Source organism: Cyanistes caeruleus, chromosome 13 (genome assembly GCF_971803275.1).
Source record: "Cyanistes caeruleus chromosome 13, bCyaCae1.hap1.1, whole genome shotgun sequence".
Taxonomy (NCBI): Eukaryota; Metazoa; Chordata; class Aves; order Passeriformes; family Paridae; genus Cyanistes; species Cyanistes caeruleus.
Window position 1 is genome coordinate 18,655,133 of NC_141713.1, and position 20,872 is coordinate 18,676,004.

The 20,872-nt window shown below is 55.0% G+C and overlaps 2 protein-coding genes across 2 annotated transcripts in view; one reads left to right on the forward strand and one right to left on the reverse strand.

The window, feature by feature from the left end:
* The window catches only part of LOXL1 (lysyl oxidase like 1), a 12,757-nt gene extending 699 nt beyond the window's left edge, over nt 1-12,058 (forward strand). The window contains exons 2-8 of the mRNA XM_086849773.1: nt 5-868; nt 5,475-5,583; nt 6,222-6,359; nt 7,914-8,070; nt 9,326-9,421; nt 10,631-10,746; nt 11,935-12,058. Coding sequence (XP_086705899.1) covers nt 5-868; nt 5,475-5,583; nt 6,222-6,359; nt 7,914-8,070; nt 9,326-9,421; nt 10,631-10,746; nt 11,935-11,941 — 1,487 coding nt within the window. The 3' untranslated portion in view covers nt 11,942-12,058. The remainder of the gene's footprint in view (nt 1-4; nt 869-5,474; nt 5,584-6,221; nt 6,360-7,913; nt 8,071-9,325; nt 9,422-10,630; nt 10,747-11,934) is intronic.
* Nucleotides 12,059-13,447: 1,389 nt separating this feature from the next.
* LOC111934284 (zona pellucida sperm-binding protein 3-like) lies at nt 13,448-20,255 on the reverse strand. Its single transcript, XM_023934284.2, has 9 exons — nt 19,695-20,255; nt 18,829-18,947; nt 18,157-18,260; nt 17,542-17,719; nt 15,630-15,750; nt 15,461-15,552; nt 15,183-15,310; nt 14,559-14,642; nt 13,448-13,681 (listed from the first exon to the last, which is right to left on the reverse strand). The coding sequence occupies exons 1-9, from the start codon at nt 20,175-20,177 to the stop codon at nt 13,572-13,574; spliced, it is 1,419 nt and encodes a 472-aa protein (XP_023790052.2). The 5' UTR covers nt 20,178-20,255; the 3' UTR covers nt 13,448-13,571.
* Between the last annotated feature and the right edge of the window lie 617 nt (nt 20,256-20,872).

Consider the following 20,872-nt stretch of genomic DNA (forward strand, 5'->3'; position numbering starts at 1 on the left):
CTAGCGGGGCCGGCGGCGGGGCCAGCGGGCAGCGTGCGCCGCCAGGCCTCGGGGACAGTGCGGGGACAAGCGCGACATCCTTTCGGCTTCGGGCAGGTGCCGCCCAACTGGCGGGACGGCCCCAGGGGCGACAGCGGCTGGGGACAGCGGCGACAGGCGGGGAGGGGCCGGCAGGGCACGGCCGGGGTGGCCGCGGCCGCGTTCGCGGTGGCCTCGGCGGGACAAACGCACGCCGGTGTCGCCGCGGGGGTGGCACCGCACGAGGGGGTCCTGGTGTCGCGGGGCACGGTGGCAGCGGGGACAGGGACGGGGACGGGGATGGGGACAGGAATGGGAGCTGGGATGGACACAGGAATGGGGGCAGGAATGGGGATGGGGACAGGGATGGAAACAGCGATGGGGAATGGGATGGGGACAAGGACAGGGATGGGGACAGGGATGGGGAACGGGATGGGAACAGCCATTGAGAATGGGATGGGGAATGGGATGGAGACAGGGACAGGGATGGGGAGCAGGATGGGGACAGGGATGACGTTCCCGCTCCAACCCCACGCGCTCGCCGAGGATTTCGGGGATGAGGCCAATCCCTACGGAGCTGCCGGCTTCCCGCTGGATCGCCGCTATTCCCACAGTTTGTACCACGACTCCGAGCCACAAACCGGGATGGCCTCCACGGAAAACCTGGGCTTCGGGGCGCAATTCCCACCCCACCAGCAGCAGCCGCCATTCCGGGCGGCTGAATCCTTCGGGATTGCCCATCCCGAGCCCTTTGTTCCCGGCCGGAGCCCCGAAATTCTGCAGGCGGTTCCCGACAGCCAAGCCCGGCTGAGCGTGGGCAGCGTCTACAGGCCCAGCCTCGGAGCGCGGGGTGAGTTTGGGATTCCCTCGGAGTTTCCTTGGGATGGGCGGAATTCCAGGGATTCGCTCCAGGGATGAAGATTCTTGGAGACCCCGCAGGTTTTGGGAATGGTAGGAACGGGAAGGGAGGTTGGGATTGGGTCACGTCTGAGATCATCCCGGGATTTTGGGATAGGGCGGTGCTGTGTAGGCTAGGGTATCCCAAATTTGTGGAATGCCAGTGTCCCAAGGCATTCCTGGGGTCTGTCCTGGGAAATTCCATAATTTTGGGATGGGGCTGCGCTGTGTTCCAGCTCCTCCCACATCCATAAGGTGTCCCTGGATTGGGATCAAACCAGGATGGGATAGGGCTGGATCCTGCTTTTCTGTGGGCAGTTTGGGATAGGACAGGATCCCGGTTATCCTGACCATTCCTGGACAGCCAGATCTGTGCTCCCCCCATTCCCGAGGTCACTCTGGGGTCACTCCTTGCCCATCCCGATGAAATCCCATGGATTTTTTGGGCTGAGCTTTCCAAGAGTTTTGGCTCCATGCTGGAGCTGGAAGAGCTCGGGAGCCGCTCCCAGCCCATCCCTTGGGAATCCCATCCCAGCCTGACCCCGTGACCCCACCAGCCCCATCCCAGTTTTCTGGGAAAAGCCCATCCCGAAGGATTTGGGGCTGTGGGAAGGGCCCGGCCCTGCCCTACACGGACAGGGAGGGAACACTCCAGGAAAAACTCGGGAATGGTGTTTTTTGAGATCTCAGGAGAAGGCGGGAATGGGGTGTGGGGAGTGAAGGATATGAGGGATTTTAGGGAATGCTGGAATTCCCGAGGCTCCGGAGGGACACCCGAGGACAGCTGCCCCGCCGATGACCCGGCAAAGATCCCGGCCAAATTCCCCGGGAAAGATCCCAGCCAAATTCCCTGCTGGCAGCATCCGAGTCCTTCCAGGATCCCTGGGAGCCGGGAGGCACCGGTGGCTCCGCCAGGGAATTTGGGACACCCAGCTCCCGGAGCTTCCTGCTTTTCCTGGAGAAATTTCAAGGGAATCAAGCTGATCCTGTGAAATTCCGGCCTCTCTCCGGGTCACTCGCGGTGTTTTAGGAATGTTGTCACCTCCCCGTCACCTCCCGGGGATCCTAATTGGAGCAAACGATTCCTGGCGTCCTCCCGAATCCGGTGTTAATTGTTAATTATTAATTATTAACAATTAATTCCGAGGGCAAAGCTCCTCGGGGGCCTCCTAATCCCGGCCGGATCCGCCAGGAATGTTCGGCATTCCCGGCCTCCGGCTGGGGGTTAATGAAGGAATCCAGTCCCGCTGTTTTTATCGGGGAATTATCGGGGTTTCTGTGGGAATGGGGGAGTGGGGGTGGGGAAATCTGGGAAGAGAGGCTGGGAAAGGTTCCAGGCGGGATCTGGGGGTGGGAGGGGGAGGAGCAGCTCCTGGCGGCTGCCGGAGGGAAGGGGGCTCCCAATCCCAAAAGTTTTCTCTACTCTGATCCCAAACCCCAATCCCATTTCCAGGGGTTCCTCACCCCAATCCCATCTCCAGGGGTTTCCCAATCCCAATCCCGTTTCCAGGGCTTCCTCATCCTGATCCCAACCCAGATCCCATCACCAAAACTTCCTGACCCCGATCCCAACCCTGATCCCATCTCCAGGGGTTCCTCATCCCAATCCTGACCCTGATCCCATCTCCAGGAGGGATTTTCCCCCCGACCCCATGGATCGGGTCCCCCGGGGCTGCTTTTGGAAGGAAAGTGGGATTTGGGAATTCCATGGGGCACCGGGAATTTGGGTCCCACCGAGCAGGAGGTTGGGGTGGCCCCGGATGGGCCGGGAGATACTGTAATTCCCAGGAAAGTCTTCCTTTGGTGGGATCGGATTTGGGATTGTGGTGATTCCAGGAGCTGGGAATGTCGGGGTTCCGTGGGGATGGAGGAGGGTTTCTGCTGGGATGGAATTGGGATTGGGATTGGATGGGATTGATGGGATGGAATTGATGGGGTTGGAAAGGATTGACGGGGTTGATGGGATTTGGACTGGGATGGGGTTGGGATTGATGGGATGGGGATTTGGATTGGGATTGGGATGGGATTGGGATAGCATTGATGAGATGGGATTGTAATTGGATGGGATTGATGAGATTGAATTGATGGGATTGATGGGATTGATGGGATTGGGATTGATGAGATAGGATTGGGATTGTGAATGGATGGCATTGGGATTGGGATTGGGATTGGATGGCATTGGGATTGGGATGGGATCGATGGGACGGGATTGGGATTGGGAATGGAATTGGGATTGGGATGGGATCGATGGGATGCCGGAATCCTGTCGGTTGCTCCGGGTGTCCCCGTTCCCTCTGCTCACAGCCTCCCCCTTTCCCACTTTTCCATCACTCCCAGTGGGATTTTCCTGCTGATCCTGGCACAGCCAGGGGCCAAATATCCTGATTTTCCCCGGGAACAGACGGAAATCTCCCCTGGCAGCTCCCGGGGCGGCCGGGCGGGAAATCCCAACCTTTTCCTGCTGGGATTGTCCCTGGAATTTTTTGGGAAATGGGAAAATGCAGGCTCAGCAAAACCCCCAGGAATTTGGGATGGGTTTGGGGGCAATCCCGGATCCCGACATCCCGGGAATTCCATAGGTTTGACCCCACAAGATCCTATAAAAACAACGGGGCCATCCCAGGGGCAAAATCCAGCGGGAAAAAGGGGAAAATCCCAAATCCCATAAAACTCCCCGTCGGTCCGGGAGTCGGATTTCGCTCCGGAGCTTCCAAGAATTCCTTACAAACAACAGCAGGGAGGGGAAAAGAGCTCCTAAAAAAGATGGAAAACGTTCCATTGGCTTGGGGTGGCTTTCCATGGTTTTGTTTTTGTTTGGAATTTTTTTAAGGAATTTTTTCTGAGTTCTCCTGGCTCTTTTTTTTATTATTATTTTTTTATTATTTTTTTGGGGGTCCCCTCGGGAATTACATCAGTGGGAATGGGGCAGGAAATGAACTCCAAAGGAATGACGTGATCCCTCCCGGGAAGGCAGGCCCAGGAACAAGGAGGCATTGTTCTCCTTTCCAGGGAAAAACGGGGGAAAATGGGAGAAATCCGGGGAAAAACAGGGGAAAAGTGGGGGGAAATCCAGGGAAAAACGGAATTGGGCTGGGAAACGGCGCCTCAGGGAAGACGGGGGATCCTGGTGGGGGTGGGAAGGGAGTTGGGAATGGGATAGGGATGGTGGGAATGGGGCTGGGGAGGGGGATTTTGGGAATGGGGAGAGGATGGGAATGAGGATTTTGGGAATGGGGGTTTTAGGAAGGGGATGGGAATGGGAATGGGGATTTTGGGAATGGGACGGGAGTATGGATAGGAATGGAGATTATTTGGATGAGAACAGGGATAGAGATGGGAATGGGGATAGGGAGGCAGAAGGATGGGGATGGGGATGGGAATGGGAATGGGAATGGGAATGGGAATGGGAATGGGAATGGGAACGCAAATGGGGATAGGGATAAAGATTATGGGAATGGGGTGGGAATGGGATAAGGATGGGGATGGAAATGGGACGGAGACAGGACAGGGAGAAGGGAAACTGAGGCACAGAGCGCCTGGGCAGCGTCCCCCCATCCCGATCCTTCCCGAGGGGCTGATTCCAGGACAATTCCAGGTGCTGGAGGAGCCTTTGGGAAGGGGAGGCGCGGAAGGGGCGGAATTCCAGCTCCAGCCAGAGCTCCATAAATTTGGGAAACCGAGGAAGCTCTGCCTGTCCCTGCGTCCCTCTGTCCATCCCAGCTCTCCCCAATCCCAGGGAATTGTCTGGAACTGTCTGGAATTTAAGGAAAGGCGGGATAAAGGCAGGGATAACCCAGCTTTTCCCCCGTTTCTGGGTGGAAAACAGGGAATTGAGCTCCTGCTATTCCAGGGATTTTCCCTGCGTGTCGGGAACAGAGAACGGCTCCAGGGGAGCGGCCAGAGCGATCCCGCTGGCGAGAAACGCGGGATTGGGATCTGCCAGAGGGGCCGCGGGGAGGAGGGGAGGGAAGGGTGGATTTTCCAGCTGGAAATTGGGAAAACCTGGCGGTATTTGGGACCCGAAACTTCCCCTTCGGGCTGGCGGGAAAAGGAACCACGGGAATAATCCCTGTTCCCAGGGGTGTCCCACCGACATCCCCAAATCCCAAATCCACCCGGGCCTCCCGGAGCAGGGTCCCCAATCCCAGGGGATGGCCTTGTCTCCGATCCCGGTTCCCAATCCCTGTTCCCGTTTTCCCAGCAGGTCTCCTGAATCTGATCCCAGATCCCAAATGTCCAGGCCTCCAGGATCTGTGCCCCCAGTCCCTGTTCCCGTTTTCCCAACACTTCTTCTGGATCTGATCCCAGATGTCCCCAGTCTCCATTCCTGTTTTCCTGGCAGGTTTCCCGGATCCAACCCCAGATGTTCCCAATTCCTGTCCCCAATCCCATTCCTGTTTTCCCGGTGGTTTCCTGGTTCTGATCCCGGATGTCCTGGTTCCCTGTCCCCAGTGGATATCCCAGTTTTCCTGGCAGGTCTCTTGGATCAGATCCCAGATCCCAAATGTCCAGGCCTCCAGGATCTGTGTCCCCAATCCCCGTTCCCGTTTTCCCGGCAGGTCTCCCGGATCTGATCCCGGATCCCAACTATGTCCAGGCCTCCACGTACGTGCAGAGGGCTCACCTGTACTCGCTGCGCTGCGCCGCCGAGGAGAAGTGCCTGGCCAGGTGGGATTCCCGGGAATGAATGGGAGAGACCCGGGAATGGGAGGGACAGAATTCCAGGGAATGGGAGAGACCCAGGAGTGGGAGAGAGGGGATTCCCGGGAATGGAGAGATGGGATCCCGGGAATGGAGAGACCCGGGAATTGAGAGACCTGGGAATGGGAAAGATGGGATCCCGGGAATGGGAGAAACTCAGGAATGGGAAAGACCCAGGAATGGAGAGAGAGGATTCCAGGGAATGTCAGAGACCCGGGAGTGGGAGAGACAGAATTCCAGAGAGTGGGAGAGACCTGGGAATGGGAGAGACCCAGGTGTGGGAGAGAGATGGGATTCCAAGAAACAGGAGAGATGGGATTCCCGGGAATGAGAGAGTGACATCTCAGGAATGGGAGAGGAAGGATTCCCGGGAATGGGAGAGGAAGGATTCTCGGGAATGGGAGAGGAAGGATTCTCGGGAACAGGAGTGCTCTGGGATTGGAGGATGTGGGGAGGAAAGGGGGGAGGGAGAAGGGCTGGGGGAGGAGGGGAGTGGGATGGGCTGGAAATGGGGATAATTTGGGAAGGAGGGGAATCCTGGGATGAGGGGGAATGGGGATAACGGGAAAAACGGGACGAGGGAGAAGTGTCCCCGCTGTCCCCAGCACGGCGTACGCGGCCGAGGCCACCGACTACGACGTGCGGGTGCTGCTGCGCTTCCCGCAGCGCGTCAAGAACCAGGGCACGGCCGACTTCCTGCCCAGCCAGCCCCGCCACAGCTGGCAGTGGCACAGCTGCCACCAGTGAGTGTCCCCCAATGTCCCCTGGTGGCACCTGATGTCCCCTGATGTCACTGGTGTCACTGGTGTCACCTGATGTCACCTAATGTCACCTGATATCCCCTGATGTCACCTGATGTCCCACGATGTCACCTGATGTCACCTGATGTCCCCTGGTGTCACCTGATGTCCCCCGATGTCCCCCGATGTCCCCCGATGTCACCTGATGTCACCTGATGTCACCTATGCCCCCTGATGTCACCTGATGTCACCCGATGTCCTCCAATGTCCCCCAATGTCACCTGACATCACCTGATGTCACCTGATGTCACCTGATGTCCCCTGCTGTCCCCTGCTGTCCCCAGCCCTGTCCCCTCCCGCCGGTGGCGCCTCTCGGGTGCCATTTCCCCATTTGGTGATGTTGCTTTGAGGTCTCCTTGGGGTTGGTGTCACCTTCCTCGGGCTCTTTGTCCCCAAGGCCACCACGATGGTGGCAGTGGCACAGCTGCCACCACGGAGTGTCCCCAGCCCTGTTCCCACCGCCCTGGTGACACCTGAGGGGTGACGTTGCTTTGAGGTCTCCGTGGGCTTGGTGTCGCCTCTTTGTCCCCAAGGCCACCACACTCCTGGAATTGATGTCCCCAAGGCCACCGCGCTCTTGTGCCTGGTGTCCCCTCACTGCCACAATGTCCCCAAGGCGGGAGCTGCCACCTGCTGTGCCCTGGCACTGAAATCCCCTCCCCATCGTGATATCCCCTGAGTGTCCCCTTGAATGTCCTCAGTGTCCCCAGAGTGTCCCCATGGTGTCCCCATGGTGTCCCCACAATGTCCCCTGTGTGTCCCTGGTGTCCCCATGTCCCTGCAGTGTCCCCACAGTGTCGCCATGGTGTCCCCCTGGTGTCTTCCTGGTGTCCCCATTGTGCCCCAATGTCCCCAGCATGTCCCCACAGTGTCCTCCCAATGTCCCCACGTTTGCCCACAGTGTCCCCGCGGTGTCCCCATGGTGTCCCCATGGTGTTCCCACAATGTCCCTGTGGTGTCCACATGGTGTCCCCACACTGTCCCCATGCTATCCCCGTGCTGTCCCCATTGTGTCCCCAATGTCCCCTCACTGTCCCCATGATGTCCCCAATGTCCCCATGGTGTCCCTGTGATGTCCCCATGTCCCCACACTGTCCCCATTTTGTCCCCATGGTGTCCCCATTGTGTCTCCAATGTCCCCACACTGTTCCCACCCTGTCCCTAATGTCCCCATGCTGTCCCCACACTGTCCCCATGATGTCCCCAATGTCCTCATGCTGTCCCCAGTGTGTCCCCATGGTGTCCCCAATGTCCCTGTGGTGTCCCCACGCTGTCCCCATTGTGTCCCCAATGTCCCAAATGTCCCCACGCTGTCCCCACGCTGTCCCCATTGTGTCCCCAATGTCCCAAATGTCCCCACGCTGTCCCCATGCTGTCCCCAATGTCCCTGCGCTGTCCCCGCGCTGTCCCCGCGCTGTCCCCAATGTCCCCACACTGTCCCCATTGTGTCCCTGCGCTGTCCCCGCGCTGTCCCCAACGTCCCCGCGCTGTCCCCAGGCACTACCACAGCATGGCGGAGTTCAGTCACTATGACCTGCTGGATGTCACCTCGGGGCGCCGCGTGGCCGAGGGACACAAGGCCAGCTTCTGCCTGGAGGACACCACCTGCGACTTCGGCCACCTCAAGCGCTACGCCTGCACCGCCCACACCCAGGTGACACCCGGGCTGTTGTCACCTTTGTCACCTCCGTCACTTCTTGGCACTTCTGGGACACCTCTGTGTCACTTTTAGTCCCTTTTTGGTCACATTTTGGTCACTTTCAGTCCCTCTCTGTCATTTTTTGTCCCTTTTTGGGTCCCTTTTTGTCCATTTTTGGTGCCTTTTTTGTCTCTTTCATCCCCATTTGTGGCACTGTGCCTGCACCACCCACACCCAGGTGACAACTGGGGACAGTGCCTGGGTCACCTGGGTCACTTTTTGTCCCTTTTTGTCCCTTTTTCTCCCTTTTTCTCCCTTTTTGTCCTTTTTCTTTTTCTTTTTTTCCCTTTTCCTCCCATTTTCCCCATTTTCTCCCCATTTTTTTCCATTTTCCCAATTTTCCCCCCCATTTTTCCGCAGGGTCTCAGCCCAGGCAGTTACAACACCAATGGCTCCATCTTAATCCCTTTTTTTCCCTTTTCTGTCCCATTTTTTCCTGTTTTTCCCATTTTTTCCCCTTTTCCTCCTATTTTTCCATAATTTTCCCCATTTTCTTCCCATTTTTTCCCCATTTTTCCAATTTTTCCCCTGTTTTCCACAGGGTATCCAACCAGGAAGTTATGACACCAACAGCTCCTTTTTGATCCCTTTTTGACCTTTTTTTGTCCTATTTTGTCCCATTTTTTCCCCATATTTTCCCTTTTTTCCCCCCATTTTTACCCATTTTTCCTGTTTTTCCCCACTTCTTCCCATTTTCTCCCTGTTTTTTCCCACTTTTTCCCATTTTTTCCCTATTTTTTCTACATTTCCCCATTTTCCCCCATTTTTTCCTGATTTTTTCTACGTTTTCTCTTTTTCCCATTTTTCCCCATTTTGCCCCATTTTCTCCCCATTTTCTCCCTGTTTTTTCCCCATTTTTTTCCCGTTTTTTTCCCCATTTTCTCCCCATTTTTTCCCATTTTCTCCCCATTTTCCCCATTTTTCCCCATTCTCCCCATTTTCTCCCCATTTTCTCCCCGTTTTCTCCCCGTTTTTTCCCATTTTGCCCCATTTTCTCCCCATTTTCCCCATTTTGTCCCTATTTTCTCCCTCTTTTTTCCCGTTTTTTCCCCATTTTCTCCTCATTTTTTCCCATTTTTTTCCCCATTTTCTCCCCATTTTCTCCCATTTTTCCCCATTTTCTCCCCATTTTTTCCCCATTTTTTCCCGTTTTTTCCCCATTTTTCCCGGTTTTCCCCATTTTCCCAACTTTTCCCCCCGTTTTCCGCAGGGTCTCAGCCCGGGCTGTTACGACACCTACAACGCCGACATCGACTGCCAGTGGATCGACATCACCGACGTTCCGCCCGGGAATTACATCCTCAAGGTGCTTTGGGGCTGGAAAACCCCAATTTCACCTCGGATCAGGATTTTCCCACCCCTGGGAGCTTTTCCAGGATGAGTTCCTGCTTTTTCCCCCTTTCCTGGCGTTTTTTGGGATTTTTTTTCCCCATTTCCCTTTGGATTTGGGGTATTTTTTTCTCTTTTCTTTTCCCTGTTTTGGGGTTTTCTCCCCTCTCCACGATTTTCCCATTTCTTTCTTTATTTTTGGGATTTCCCCCTGATTTTCCCATTTCCCTCTTTATTTTTGGGATTTCCCCCTGATTTTCCCATTTCCTTCTTTATTTTTGGGATTTTTCCCCAATTTTCCTGCTTCCTTCTTTATTTTGGGATTTTCCCCTGATTTTCCCAGTTCCCTCTTTATTTTGGGGATTTTTTTCCCTGCTTTTCCCCCTTTTCCCAATTCCCAGTTGATTTTTGTGATTTTTTTTCCCCCACCATTTTCCCTTTTCCCTGATATTTTTAGGATTTTTTTCCCCCTGATTTCCCCTTTCCCCATTCACTTTTTGGGATCTTCCCCTGATTTTCCCATTTCCCTGTTGATTTTTAGGATTTTTTTTTTCCAGCTTTCCCCCATTTTCCCTTTTCCCTGATATTTTTAGGAATATTTTTCCCCCTGATTTCCTCTTTCCCCGTTTACTTCTTGGGATTTTTTCCCCGTTTTTCCCATTTCCCTCTTCATTTCTGGAGATTTTTCCCTGATTTTCCCTTTCCCCTGTCCATTTTTGGGATTTTTTTTTCCTTTCCCCCATTTTCCCAATTCCCTGTTGATTTTTTTGGATTCTTTTCCTACAATTTTCCCTTTTCCCATTAATTCTGTGGATTTCCCCCTCGATTTTCCCTTTCCCTCTTTATTTTTTGTGATTTTTCCCCTTTCCCTGACCATTTTTTGGGATTTTTTTTCCCCCCTTCCCTCTTCCCTGCCCATTTTTGGGAAGTTTTTCCCAGATTTCCCCATTCCCACCTATTTTTGGGACCCTTCCCTTTTCCTTATTTCGGGATATTTTTCCATTCCCTAATTTTCCCTTCTGCTTTTTGGAATTTTTATTTCCCTCCCAGGATTTTTTTTTCCCTTTTTGGGATTTCCTTCCCTCCCACATTTCCCGGATATTTCCCCCCTTTTCCCACCCGCATTCCCACCCAATTTTCCATGGGTTTTTTCCCACTTTTTTCCCACCTTTTCCCGCATTCCCAGGTCCAGGTCAATCCCAAATATTTGGTGCTGGAGTCGGATTTCACCAACAACGTCGTGCGCTGCCACATCCACTACACCGGGCGCTTCGTCTCCGCCTCCAACTGCCGCATTTCCCAGTACGGAATTCCCATTCCCAAAAAAAATCCCCAACACAAATTCCAAACCAAATTATTTCAGCTCCTTTCCCGCTTTTTTTTTTTTTTTTTTTCTGGAATTTTCCCCCCTTTTTTCGACTTCTTTTCCCCCTTTTCTGGGTTTTTTTCCCCCCTTTTTTCCTCCTTCTTCCCCGCTTTTTTCCCCGCTTTCTTCCGGCTTTTTTCCCACTTTTCCCTCTGATTTTTTCCCCACATTTTTTTCATTTTTTCTCCTGCTTTTTCCCTTTTTTCCCCCCATTTTTCCCTGTTTCTTTCCCCAATTTTCCCTGTTTTTCTCCTGCTTTTTCTCCCCCCACATTTTTGCTTTTTCCCCAAGTTTTTCCCAGTATTTTTCCCTTCCCCCCCCCTTTTTTCCCCACTTTCCCCTCCTTTTTCCCCACTTTTTTTCCCTTTTTTCCCCTTTTCCCCCTCACTTTTTTCCCCATTTCTTCCCGGCTTTTTCCCCTACTTTTCCCCTGGCTTTTTTTTTCCCACTTTCCCCTCATTTTTCCTGCATCTTTCACACTTTTTTCCCCACTTTTTAGATTTTTCCAACTTTCTTCACCTTTTCCCCTCCGTTTCCCTTTTTAGCTTTTTTAGCTTTTTCCCTGCTTTTTTCCCCTTTTTTTTCCCTTCTCTCCCTTTTTTTTCCCCAGTTTTTTTCCACTTCTTTCCCCATTTTTCCCTGCTTTTTTCCCACTTTTTTTCCCCCAGTATTTTCCCTTTTTCTGCTTTTTTCCACACTTTTTCCACACTTTTTTCCCACCACTTTTTCCCCTCTCTTTTTCATGCATTTTTTTCAGCTTTTTCTGCTTTTTTCCCCGATTTTTCCCACTTTTTTGCTTTTTCCCCATTTTTATCACTTTTTTCCTGCTTTTTCCCACTTTTTTCCTGGTTTTTCCCACTTTTTTTCCCCACTTTTCCAGCTTTTCCTGTGCATTTTTGGTGGTGAAGGTCAGGAAAAAACCTGGGATTTGACGTTTTCCAAATTTCCCATGGAATCTTCTGGGATTTGTCCATTTGGGGTTGGGATTTTGCTCCTTTCCCATGGAGTTTTCTGAAATCTGGGGTGGAACTTGGGATTTTCCATGGAATTTGGCCATTTGGGGTTGTTCTTTCCTTCATTTCCCACGGAATTCCCCAGGATTTTCCCATTTTTTTTCCCTGCAGGTCCTGATGGCCGCCGAATCCCAGGAATGCCGCCTGCCCCCTTTCCCGGGAAGCTCCTGGGGTGGCTCCAACGTGTTCCCAAAATTCCCCCTTTTCCCAATAAAAAGCGGGGAAGCCACAAGGACTTTTCAGAATCTTTTTTAATCCCGAATTTTCCTGTTATTCCCGGGTTTTTTTCCCCATTTCCCGAGGGAATCCAAGGCTGGAATAAAAGCAGGGACACCCCACTCCCTCCAGGGATCCATAAAATCCTCGTGATCCTCAAAATCCTTGGGGATTTTTGGGAATGTCCTCCGAGCAGGGAAAAGAAACAGCTCCAGGAACTTGGGGAGGGAAATCCCATTTTTTTTTAGGGAATTCTTCTGTTTTCCCGCCTTTTCCAAACCCAGAGCGACCGGACATTGGGAGTTTTTGGGAATTTTTGGGCTGGGAATGGGGTCGGTGGGAATGGAAAGAGGAGACTGGGAATGGGGACGGTGGGATTGGGATTGGGGACATTGGGAATGGGATTTGGGACACCGGGAATGGGACACTGGGATTGGGAATGGGAAACTGGGAATGGGGGCAGCAGGAAACTGGGATTGGGGACACTGGGATTGGATTGGGGACGTTGGGAATGGGACAATGGGAATGGGAATGGGGACACTGGAGATGGGATTGGGGACGTTGGGAATGGGGACATTGGGAATGGGAATGGGAAACTGGGATTGGGGACATTGGGATTGGATTTGGGATACTGGGAATGGGGACATTGGGAATGGGACAATGGGAATGGGAATGGGGACACTGGAAATGGGATTGGGGACATTGGGAATGGGGACATTGGGATTGCAGACATTGGGAATGGATTGGGGACATTGGGAATGGGATTGCGATCGGGGACATTGGGATGGGAATGGGGACATTGGGAATGGGATTGGGGACACTGGGAATGGGGATGTTGGGATTGGGGGTATTGGGGACACTGGGAATGGGAATGGAGACATTGGGATTGGGGACACTGGGATTGGGGACACTGGGATTGGGGACATTGGGATTGGGGACATTGGGATTGGGGACGTTGGGATTGGGGACACTGGGAATGGGAATGGTGACCTTGAGAATGGGATTGGGGACACAGGGAATGGGAAACTGGGATTGGGGACACTGGGAATGGGGATGATGGGATTGGGGACACTGGGGACACTGGGAATGGGGACACAGGGATTTGGAATGGGAAACTGGGATGGAATGGGGACACTGGGATCAGGGACACTGGGAATGGGGACATCGGGAATGAGACACTGGGATCAGGGACACTGGGAATGGGGACACGAGAACAGGATTTGTCACCTTTCCCGCCCCGTTCCTGGGATTCCTACCCAGAGCCACCCCTCTGACACTGTCAGTCCTTGTGGGATTTCTTGGGAATTCCAGGATTTGCTAGGAATTCCATCGGTCCTTGCAGGATTTACTGGGAATTCTGGCATTTACTGGGAATTGCCTTGGTCCTTGCAGGATTTACTGGGAATTCTGTCAGTCCCTGTGGGATTTATTGGGAATTCTGGGATTTACTGGGAATTCGTTGGTCCTTGTGGGATTTGTTGGGAGTTCTGGGATTTGCTCAGAATTCCAGGATTTCCCTGAAATTCTGGGATTTACTGGGAATTGCGGCGCCTCAGGCCGATGGCCAGCACGGCTCCGGCCACCACCACTGTGGCCACAGCTGCGGCCAGCGCTGTCCCCAGGGCCAGCGGGGTCACCGTGCCTGCAAAGGGACATCATCAGGGACATCATTGGGGACATCATCGGGGACATCATCGGGGACATCACTGGGGACATCATTGGGGACATCATCGGGGACATCACTGGGGACATCAGAGGGGACATCATTGGGGACATCATTGGGGACATCATCGGGGACATCACTGGGGACATCAGAGGGGACATCATTGGGGACATCATTGGGGACATCACTGGGGACATCACTGGGGACATCATTGGGGACATCAGAGGGGACATCACTGGGGACATCATTGGGGACATCACTGGGGACATCACTGGGGACATCATCGGGGACATCAGAGGGGACATCATTGGGGACATCACTGGGGACATCATTGGGGACATCATTGGGGACATCACTGGGGACATCACTGGGGACATCATTGGGGACATCATTGGGGACATCACTGGGGACCTCCACCAGCTGTCACTGCTGTCACTGATTGTCACCAGTTGTCATTGATTGTCACCAACTGTCACTGCAGTCATTGATTGTCACCGATCATCACTGATTGTCATTGATTGTCACCGATCATCGCTGATTGTCATCGATTGTCATTGATTGTCACTGATTGTCATCGATTTTGATTGGTTGTCCCTGCAGTGACCAACTGTGACCAATTATCATTGATTGTCACCGATTGTCATTGATTGACATTGTGGTCATCAATTGTCACTGTCACTGTCACCGATTGTCACTGTGGTCACCGATTGTCACCAATTATCATCAATTGTCACCAATTATCACCAATTGTCACCAACTGTCACTGACTGTCACCAATTGCCACTGATTGTCACCACATCACCGCCTGTCCCCGACTGTCCCCAGTTGTCCCCGATTGTCACCCGTGGGGACTCACCCTGGTGGCTCTGCGGGCGCTGGCCCCGCTGCTCACTGGAGAGCAGCACCGGCCCAAGGACAACGTCGGCCTCGGAGGTGGCAGCTGGGGACAGAGGGGACAGTGAGGGGACAGTGAGGGACATTGGGGACAGCAGGGACAGTGAGGGAACATAGAGGGGAGAGTGGGGACAGTGAAGAGGGATCACCCCATCCCCACTGTCACCTCTGTCCCATGTCCCCAATGTCCCCTAGTCCCCAGTGTCTCGGCTGTCTCCATGTCCTCTCTGTCCCTGCTGTCCCCATGTCCCCATCCCCCTATCCCCTGTCCCTGTCCCCTGTCCCTGTCCCCATCCCCTGTCCCTGTCCCCTGTCCCTATCCCCTGTCCCTGTCCCCATCCCCTGTCCCCATGTGCCCTGTCCCTTATCCCTGTCCCTATACCCATCCCCTATCCCTGTCCCTGTCCCCATCCCCTGTCCCTGTCCCCTATCTCTGTCCCTGTCCCCATCCCCTGTCCCTGTCCCTGTCCCCATCCCCATGTCCCCTATCCCCATGTCCCCTATCCCTATGTCCCCATCCCTATGTCCCCATCCCATGTCCCCTGTCCCTGTCCCCTGTCCCTGTCCCCTGTCCCTGTCCCCTCACCGTCTCTCCGGTACCGGTGGCCATCCCATGGTTCCGCTGGCCGTCGGTTCCGGGCCATCTCCTCCTTGCCGCACTCTCCCAACTCACAGCAACCGCAGATGTCCCTCGTCCCCTCCACGGGCGCCCAGCTGTGGCGGGGAGATGACATCCGTCACCCGCTGCCACCTGGGGTCACCACGGTGTCCCTGCAGTGTCCCCATGGTGTCCCCACGGTGTCCCCGCAGTGTCCCCATGGTGTCCCCGCAGTGTCCCCGCGGTGTCCCCGCGGTGTCACTCACGCCTGGCGCGCCTTGCTGAAGGAGCAGGCCTTGTTCAGCGCGTCGGGGCTGCGCTCGGCCGGCGTCACCTTCAGGTGGCACCTGATGTAGATCTGTGGGGAGAGGACACTGCTGGGGACACTGTGGGGACACCGGGGACACCGCGGGGACACCACGGGGACAGCGGTACCAGGCTGCGGGCGTCGCCGGCGAAGCGGAAGGCATCGATCTGGAAGCGCAGCATGTCCTGCCGGGGACGGGGGGTGACGAAGGCCGAGGCGGTGGCATCCGAGCGCCCGTCCACCAGACAGCTGCGGGGACAGCGGTGGCATCGAGGTGACATCGCAGGTGGCATTGCGGGCCACTGCGGGGAGGTGACAAGGGAGCAGAGCCACCAGGGCCGAGCGTGGAGCTCCCTCGAAAAATGCGCCCAGAGTGTCCCTGGGTGTCGCCAAACGTCCCCAAATGTCCCCAAACTGACCCCAAACTGACCCCAAACTGACCCCAGGCATCCTCAGCTGTCCCCAAATGTCCCCAAACGTCCCCAGCCATTCCCAAACGTTCTCAAACTGTCCCCTCACACCTGTAGAAGTCGATGAGGGAGCAGCAGGGCGGGATGAGGTGTCACCACCGTGTCCCACACCCCAAACATCCCCAAACATTTCCAAACAACTCCAAATGTCCCCAGACACCCCCAAACATTCCCGATCATCCCCGCACATTCCCAGTTCACCTATGGAAGTCAGTGAGGGGCAGCGGGGAGGGATGAGCTGTCACCACCATGTCCCAGACCCCAAACCTTCCCAAACATCCTCAAACGTCCCAAAATGTCCCCAAACTTCTCTCAAGCTGACCCCAAACATCCCCAGCTGTCCCCAAATGCCCCCAAACATTCCCAAACTACTCCAAAGGTCCCCAGATGTCTCCAAACATTCCCAAACATTCCCAGCACACCTGTGGAAGTCAGTGAGGGCGCAGTGGGGCGGGATGAGGTGTCACCACCCCCTGACCGTGCCCCAAACCCCAAACATCCCCAAGCATTCCCAAACATCCCCAAACATTCCCAAACATTCCCAGACATTTCCAGGCATCTCCAAACTACTCCAAATGTCCCCAAACATTCCCAGCCATCCCCGCACATTCCCGGTTCACCCATGGAAGTCAATGAGGGTGTACCAGGGCGGGATGAGGTGTCCCAGACCCCAAAGATTCCCAAACATTCTCAAATGACTCCAAAGGTCCCCAAATGTCCCCAAACTGACCCCAAACATTCCCAAACACTCCCAGTGCACCCGTGGAAGTCGATGAGGGCATAGGAGGACAGGATGAGATGTCACCACCATGTCCCAGACCCCAACATCCTCAAACATCCCCAAATGTCCCCCAAACTGACCCCAAACATCCCCAAACATCCCCAAATTTTCCCAACATTCCCAAACATTCCCAAACATTCCTGGCTCACCCATGGAAGTCGATGAGGGCGCAACAGGACAGGATGAGGTGTCACTGCCGTGTCCCAGACCCCAAACATTCCCAAACATTCCCAGACATTTCCAGACATCTCCAAACTACTCCAAATGTCCCCAAACATTCCCAGCCATCCCCGCACATTCCCGGTTCACCCATGGAAGTCAATGAGGGCGTACCAGGGTGGGATGAGGTGTCACCACCATGTCCCAGACCCCAAACATCCTCAACCATCCCTAAACATTCCCAAACATCCCCAAACATCCCCAAATATCCCCAAACATCCCCAAACTTTCCCAGACATTCCCAAGCATTCCAAGCCATTCCCGATCATCCCCGCACATTCCCAGCTCACCCGTGGAAGTCGATCAGGGTGTAGAGAGGCGGGATGAGCTGTCACCACCATGTCCCAGACCCAAAACATTCCCAAACATCCCCAAACATCCCTAAACATTCCCAAACATCCCCAAACATTCCCGCACAACCCCGCCCATTCCCGGTCCGCCTGTGGAAGTTGATCAGGGCGTACCAGGGAGGGATGAAGTGTCACCACCATGTCCCAGACCCCAAACATTCCCAAACATCCCCAAACATTCCCAAACATCCCCAGACATTCCCAAACATTCCCGGCTCACCCGTGGAAGTCGATCAGGGCGTAGCGGGGCTCGCTGCCGGCACCGGGGCCCAGCGAGGCCACGCAGGAATCCACGAAGAGCCGGAGCGGGACGTGGCCCCCGGAGCCGACCTCGGCCTGGATGCGCAGCACCTCCCCCAGGCGGAACGGAGAGAATTCCCGATCCGAGCTCCAGTCCTCTGGAAAATCCAACAGGAAAAGGGATGGAACCCTGGGAATTCCCACTCAGAGCTCCAGTCCTCTGGAATTCCAACAGGAAAAGGGATGGAACCCCGGGAATTCCCACTCAGAGCTCCAGACCCTGGGAAATCCAATGGGAAAAGGGATGGAACCCCAGGAATTCCCAATCCAAGCTCCAGTCCTTGGGAAATCCAATGGGAAAATGGATGGGAAAGGGATGGGAAAAGGATGGGAAAGTGGAAACCCTGTGAATTCCCACTCGGAGCTCCAGTCATCTGGGAGTTCCAACGAGAAAAGGGATGGGAAATCCATTGGGAAAAGGGATGGGAAAGGGATAGAATCCTGGGAATTCCCACTCGGAGCTCCAGTCCTTGGGAAATCCAATGGGAAAAGGGATGGAACAGTGGGAACAGGCCGGAGATTCCCGATCCCGCACCGTTCATGAGGCGCAGGGAGAACTGGAGCCGCTCCTCGGCTGCCAGCGCCGAGTTGAAGGGAGCCCAGGTGGGACGGATGGAACCGCTGGAGACGTTATCCCGCCTGGAAAATTGGGAATGGGAACACTGGGAATGGGGAACTGCTGGAGACGTTATCCCACCTGGAAAATCGGGAATGGGAACTCTGGGAACACTGGGAATGGGACATTGGGAATGGGAACTCTGGGATGGGACACTGGGAATGGGAACACTGGGAATGGAAATGGGAACCCTGGGAACACTGGGAATGGGAACATTGGGAATGGGAACTCTGGGAATGGGAACTCTGGAATGGGATTGGGAACACTGGGAATGGGGGGACACTGGTCCCTGCCTGGAAAAGGGAATCAGGATCGGGATTAGGATCTGGGATGGGAATGGAACACTGGGAATGAGACACTGGGGTGGGAATGGGGATGGGACACTGGATTGGAGTGTAAATCCCGGGAATATGGGATGGGATCCCAGGATGGGAATGGGATTCCCAGGATTGCCAGGAATCTGGGATGGGAATGGGAACAAAGGGAGGGAATGGGCAGCCCAGAATGGGAACGGGAACGCCGGGAATGCGGGCTGGGATCCCAGGAAGGGAACAGGATTCCCAGGATTCCCGGGAATGCGGGCTGGGATACCTGGGATAGTGGCACTCGATGGGAATGATGGCCGGGCTGCTGCGCACGATGGCCGGGTTGCTGCCAGGGCTGGGATCATAGCTCAGGAGCGTCCGGTAAATCAGGGAATCCGGAGTGACCTGGGAATAAAACCCGGGAATTCTCCATGGGAAACTGGGGGGAATCTGGGAATTCAGGGTGAGCTGGGAATGGGAACGGGGAATTCCGTAGGAGAGGCCACGGATTGGGCCAGCAGCAGCGGTGGGGGATCCATGGAAAAGGGGGAAAAGGGATGGGAAAGAGGGAAAGGGGTGGGAAAGGGAGGCAAAATGATGGAAAAAAAGGGAATGGAAAAGAGGATGGAAAAGGAGGGGAAAGGAGGGGAAAATGGGAAAAGGGATGGAAAAATCTCAGTTTCAAGCCGATGGAAAAGGGACTTTTCCCAGAAGAATGGGAAAAGCTACAAGAAAACCTCTCTGATTCCCAGGAAATCCTGGCTCCTCCTTCCCCTGGAATAATCCTGGATCCAGCCCCTGGATCTCCCGTAAAACCGGGAATGCGCGCGGCTCCAGGAGCGAATTCCGGTGGGAAACCCGGGATGGGAACAGGGATTTACCTGGATCTCCCTCAAAACCTGGGATTTGCCGGGATAAACCTCGGGAGCCTCTCCAGGTGGGAATCCCACTGGGAATTCGGCAGGAATCCCGCTGGGAATTCCGGGACGGCACCGAGGACTCACCTGGATCTCTCCCGACCCCACCGGGACCTCCCGGAGCCTTTCCCGGTGGGAATTCCGGGATCGGGCCGGGGCTCTCCGGGAGCCTCTCCAGGGCGGGAATCCCGCTGGGAATTCTGCCGGGAATCCCTGGAATGTCGGCGGGGCTCACCTGGACGGTGCTGCCGCACTCGTGGAGGCCGGCGCTGAAGGTGACGGTTTTTTGGGATGGATCCAAGCGGGAATATTTGCAGGCGGCGGGACCCAGGCTGAGCTCGGCGGCGCTGACCAAGCGGCCGTTCCCGAATAAATCCCGGTGCACGATCACCACCAGCTGCGCTTCCTGGCACTGCACTTCCACGGGAATCTGGGAATGCTGCTGGGAACGCGCCGGGGACTGGGAATCGTCCTCCCAAATCCATGGATTTGGGTCTCTCCGCGCCGCTTCCCAAGGAGGAGGAGCCGCGGCCGCCGGGGCCGCGCAGAGCAGCGCCAGGAGGAGGCGGATTTGGGAGCGCATCCTGGAAAAAAAAAACCCTGGAATTCCCAGCCCGGAGGTTCTTCCCGGATTTATAACCCGCTTGGGATGGGCCCCTCCCGCCTCTTCATCCCCCTCTGGAATTCCAAGGGCGCCCCCCGAGCGCGCTCCCGTCATTTCCGAAGGATCGGGATGAGCATTCCCGGCGGGATTTTATTGTTTTGGGGTTTTTTTTGGGAATTGTTTATCCCGGCCGGAGCCGGCTGAGGGAATTGTTTGGGTTCCCGGTGGATAAGGAGCGATCCAAGGCTCCGCTTTTTTCCCCCCCTCCTGGGATCCCGAATTCCAGGGATAATCCCGGCACCCCCCGCAGCGCCGCTTTCCCAAAAAAAAAAAAAAAAAAAAAAAAGAAAGAATTGCGTTCTATCCCCAAAAAAACCCCGGGATTTGCGTATCCCGAGGGGGTCGGATCCTCGGGAATGACGGAGAACCCAAAATTCCAACCCCGGGAGCGAAGTCGGAGCCAAAATTCCTTCTTTTTTTGGGGGGGGGGGGGGGGGGGGGGATAGGAAGCGGCTTCCCCTCCCCCTCCCCAAATCCTCATCCCAAGGCTCCGCTTTTCCCGGGATCCCGAATTCCAAGGATCATCCCGGCACCCCTGGAGCGCCGCTTTCCCCTTGTCCCATCCCAAAAAAAAAAGGAAGGAATTGCGGCTGGAATTCGGGGTGGACGTTCCCGACGATCCAAACCCAAATCCCGGGGTTTTGGGGTTTTTTTGGGATACAACGAGCCGGGAGCCGGGATGATCCCGGGAATTCGGGATAAAATTCCGCCAAAATTCCACCTAAATTCCTTCGTTTTCCCCTGGATGA

Excerpts from the sequence above, each read along its gene's own strand:
- LOC111934284 (XM_023934284.2), bottom strand. The coding sequence starts at position 20,177 with ATGACGGGAGCGCGCTCGGGGGGCGCCCTTGGAATTCCAGAGGGGGAT. Across the intron at positions 18,948-19,694 it reads AGTGCGGCAGCACCGTCCAG|GTCACTCCGGATTCCCTGAT; the intron begins GTGAGCCCCGCC and ends TTTTATTCCCAG. Across the intron at positions 13,682-14,558 it reads GCGCCCGCAGAGCCACCAGG|GCACGGTGACCCCGCTGGCC; the intron begins GTGAGTCCCCAC and ends GTCCCTTTGCAG.